This window comes from Mesitornis unicolor, unplaced genomic scaffold, assembly GCF_000695765.1.
Source record: "Mesitornis unicolor isolate BGI_N332 unplaced genomic scaffold, ASM69576v1 scaffold24222, whole genome shotgun sequence".
NCBI lineage: Eukaryota > Metazoa > Chordata > Aves > Mesitornithiformes > Mesitornithidae > Mesitornis > Mesitornis unicolor.
The window spans coordinates 114-4758 of record NW_010167472.1 but is presented as its reverse complement, the minus strand read 5'-3'; the positions used below and the strand labels follow the sequence as shown (position 1 = coordinate 4758).

Here is a 4645-nt window from a genome sequence, read left to right as displayed (position 1 = left end):
CCGCGCTCGGTAGGGCCCCGCCGCTCCGCCCCGGTACCGCCCCCGGTACCGCCCCCTCTCCAGCACAGACCACACGGGTTGGGGCGGACAACGGCAAGTTTATTGGTTCAGGTACAGCGAGGAGGATTGCAAGCACTTCCAGGACAAATATACAGAGGGGGGGGAAAAGGTGGGGAGGGAAGGGGGGGAAAAACAACAAAACCAACCCAAAAAAATCCAAAACGAAAGGCGGGCTCAAGACAGAGCGGGGAGAGCGAAGAAGGGGACGCTTTTATCCGTTATGACAACGTACTCCCAAGCAGGAATCGCTTCCTTTCTCCAGTTAAGTCGGTGGTGTCTCGCAATAAAATAAAATAGAGGGGGTGGGGGAAGAAGTTAGTGTGCATTTCCCTTGAGAATGACCTCCAGGACTCTACTTCATGCCAGTTAAACACTAGAACTAAAAATAAGAATGTACAAAGAAGCGCCAAAGGAGATGGAAGTGTTAAACCAGAGTTACTTTTTCCTCTCTGAGCAGTCCAGAAGAAAAAGAAAAACCAACACAACCCAATGACTACAAATACAGCAGGCAAACGGACTGTCGGGGCCGATCGGTACGGGATAGATTTAGTGTCGTAAGGAATTCAGTCTCAAGTTGTGCTCAACGCTCTTCGTCCTCTGTATGGCACGTTTTGGTCCATGATGGGGATTTTGCAAGTTGAGACGAACCCCGATTTCTTACAGAAACGTGTAAATGTTGTTGCTCTTGAAAACGCCGGGCGTACTTCCTTCTACAAAGGGCAGGAGAGGTTTATAGGAAGTAGTCTGGGGTACGGCGGGTAACGTGAGGCTCTCCACGACGAGGTGCTGGGTCAAACTGAAGGCTGTGGACGAGGAAAAAAAAAAAAAAAAGGGATTATTTCCTCTGTTTTCCAACGCCACAATAAATACTGGACTTGCTCTCCAAATGCTGCTGCTTTCCTATCCCCAGCTGCTTCTACGTAAAACCTTCCAGAGGTACAAAGTCCCCCAAAAAGGGAGCAAACTCCTCAGCTGGTAGAAATGGGAGTGAAGGCCACCCAGCAGGCAGCACTGCAGCAAATCCCCCACCAGCATTTACACAGCCCAGTGCTACCAGAAATAAAGATAAGTCCATCAAGAAAATCTGTCTTCACTCTCTCCGGCTGGCTCGGGCCATCGAGGGATTAAGAGAATGCCTTAGGAAGAAGAGATAACGCCAGAAAAGCTTCTAAGAGCTTAACTCACTGCTTATTTTTGGATATACTCGCAGGTAGAGCGTGCAACGTTAACTCCCAGAGTGGTCTGAGCTGGTTTTTCACCCAAGAGCCCCTTTGGAAAGGATGAGACATCCCTCACCAAACACAGGGGTGAGGAAGGAGCCAGGGTACTCACAAGGAATATTTTAAAGTGTCGTCTAGCTCCATGATAGCAGCCTGGTTCCCGCAGCGGTAGCAGTAATTGGGCGCGCTGAAAATGGTCACGACGTTTCGGTCGTGGCACCAGTTGTAACCCTGCCAGAAAGAGAGGGGAGAAAGGTCTCTGTTAAACCTCAAACCTCAGCCCAATCCAAGTTCCTCTTAAGGCCTGAAACGATCCGAAGGCGTTGGTGAAATCGTAGGCTTCTTGTAGGTGTTTCCAACTGACGCAGTTTCATTTTAAAAGGTTAATCATCTACCAAAACAGCTTCAACCACTCTGCAGAGAGATCAGCCATTGGGGTCTTTAGCCGTTTCGTACGTAAATGATGCATCGTACCACAAAACCTACAGCTTTTTAGCTGTGCCTTCAGCTTTCCTCCACCACAAACGAGAACTCATCCGCTCAACGCCAGCGACTCCTGACACACAGAACTACTTACGGGATGCACTTGAAGGAGGTTTCAAAAATACCCCCGCTCCACTGACCCACCTGGCATTTCTCCAGCAAGACACACGAGAATAGCCCATCGACAGCCAAAATTACGGCTTAATCCCTGCTGCAGTCGACTGCTGAGTATCACGGGGCAGGCTGTGCAACGCAGCCGGGGTGGAAGTAGAGCAGTCGGTGTGTAAGGAGATTATTGCTCCCAAAACTGGGGTGAGACAGGGTCCCTGTGGCCATTTACTCGGGGTGGGAAAGGGGAAAAACACCCCTTATTTACACCACAGGTCAAATAACATCATTTGAGGTTGTTTCTTGTCCCTCTTTAATCCTGACCTGTGTAAAACTTAGGTGGTGTTTTATGCAAACCCGCAGCAGCAGATCTCAGAGAGGAGACAGTAATTCACGTTTGTAGGGTTTTTTATTTAGCCCCATCTTGCTTGCCCTACCTCCATGACGAGTTGGTGAGCACGGGACACCAGCGTGAGCCCGTTGGCGTGGTTAAATGTTTCGGAAATGTCTTGCCCAAACGTGTAGCCAGCACCACGGGGAGATATACCCCAGCCGCCACGGTCGTCCGGATCCGACCACAACAGGTCACACATGGGACCCTTGAAAGAGAGAAGCGTTCCTCATTAGATTGCTAACAAGCTTGTTACAAAAAGCCCCTTTTAAAATAGAAATTTCCACTTCGAGTAGCTGAAGAGACGCCGAGACCTGGAGAGCACATCCCCATTCTTACTCCTGACCCTCACGGTCTGAAAAAGGCCAACGTGAGGAGGTTTGCACACCCTGGGATACACAAAGGGTTCGGGAGTGCCAGCCACGTTGCAAAAATTAAAGGGAACAACCCATAGGAGGGATGTTGTGTTCCACGAAGCAGCACAGAGCCTTCAGCAGCCCTTCTAGCAGGGTATCCATCATTTGATTTCCTCTCCTAGTCTACTGTTGGGACTCGACACATTCAGAAACACCCTGGTGTACATCACAAATGAAGCTCAGTGGCTTTTCTTGCTGAGCAGTAAAAATCCTCCCTATTTACCCAAGCCTGCTGCTGTTTCCTACCCAGCGGGGATCGCACTGACACGTGGGGTCCTCAGGAAAGCCAGGTTTTGGCACGTGTAAGCAGCACAGGACTGTGGAAACCCCAGAGCAACAACATAATCATTGCACCTAGCTACAGCTAGAATTTCCCCCAGGTAGCCTCCTGATTCTGGAAGCCATTTAAAGAGTTTATTGCAGGTTTTTGGAAGGCTTGGGCAGACTTTGCTGCGTTGTTCTTGCAGTTACACCAACGATGCTGCAGGACGAGCGGTTCGTTGTCACTGGGAGCATCCCAGCCCCAATCATCCCAAACCAGAAGAGCTGGAAGGCTCAGGAGGTGGATTCTCCACACCAGACCTCAAGCTCCCTATGAGACTCCTGCACATCAGCGTATCCCACAGGCACCCAGAAGTGATGGACCAGGTAAAACAACGCAGCAGAAAGGCTGAGGAGGGACAGTGACGTGAGCTGGCTTCCTTCCCATGGTGGCTGACTGCTCACAGAGTGTCTGTGATGAAGCTGAAGGGAGCAAAGGCTTTCCCCTGCCAAACACCATTCTCTGAGTCAGCGTGACGGTCCAGAAATGCCACGATTCTGCAAAAACCAGCTGTGAGAACCCCCCTGCTGCCATCACAGCGTACTGACTGGGGTGTGTTTTGCCCACATGTACGTTCGTCTGCTCTAGCTCTCAGAAAGGCAATAATCTGCTGTGTAACCGTGTGTCTCACTGCTTAAATGGATTTCACATTTGCATTTTCCACCAACAGCTATCTAAGATCACGATGCATTCCCTTTCCCGTTACCTCGTGTGGAACTTCCTGCAGGCGGTCCAGGGCCTTGATATGATCCAGTGTATCTATGGATGGAGAGAGGCCACCGTGGAGACAGAATATCTGTTCCAGAAAAAAAAAAGAGCAGTCCATTCAGTGGATATTGTTATGTGAAGACACATCTCAGAAACAGCTGTGTTTAACCCCAGTATTATTCTTCTTTGACAATTACGGCCGTCTCGCCCTCGCAGCGGAGGAAACCAAATCTAATTCAAGCAGAAGGAAACAAAATTAAGAGGCTGCACCTTGCATACGAAGACCAGAGCAGCAGCAAAGATACCACGGCTTTTGGTTTCACGAGTATCTTGCCTTACGGCCACCACTCAGCTGGCATTTAATGTACCATGAGGGGCTTCCCACTCGTCGAGGAGTCATTTAAAATGAACCCTATGAGAGTGCTGGTAAGGAAATGGCACGACAGCTTTATGAAACGAGGAGTTTTCCTTATTCGAGGCTTACCTGGCCATCTACTAGAGCCGTAAGCGGGAGATAATCAAACAGGTCTGTGAAATACTTCCAGACGTTGGCGTTGCCGTACTTCCGCAGGCACTCGTCGTAGAAGCCGTACACTTGCGTAATTTGTCTGCTTTCGTGATTGCCCCTCAGGATTGTGATGCGTTCTGGGTAACGCACCTGCCGACACACAAAACTCCTCAGTAACACAAGGGCTGCACTATCAGCACGGAAAGAAATGGCAGCGACTGATTTCAAACAGCAGCCAAGCGCTCAGCTCCGTTACACGAGAGCACGCGTCCGCTAGCGCGTTTCAATTTGTATCCGTCGACGCCGTCAAAGGGAGCAGCAATTCTTCCTCAGCTCCCCCAAAACACTGGTACTGGGTTTTCTGTGAGGGGTTTTTGGTTGTGTCTTTGGTAACAGGGGAAGGGCTATGGACATGGTCCTTTCAGAAGC

The 4645-nt window shown here is 49.9% G+C and overlaps 1 protein-coding gene across 1 annotated transcript; it reads right to left on the bottom strand.

Moving 5' to 3' along the window:
- Positions 1-308: 308 nt before the first annotated feature.
- On the bottom strand, positions 309-4382 carry LOC104534919 (serine/threonine-protein phosphatase 2A catalytic subunit beta isoform; the record flags this gene model as incomplete). The annotated part of the gene is made up of 5 exons (XM_010178713.1): positions 309-863; positions 1393-1511; positions 2309-2470; positions 3707-3796; positions 4193-4382. Coding segments are annotated over 5 exons (634 nt in total), but the record flags the coding sequence as incomplete, so codon positions are not given.
- Between the last annotated feature and the right edge of the window lie 263 nt (positions 4383-4645).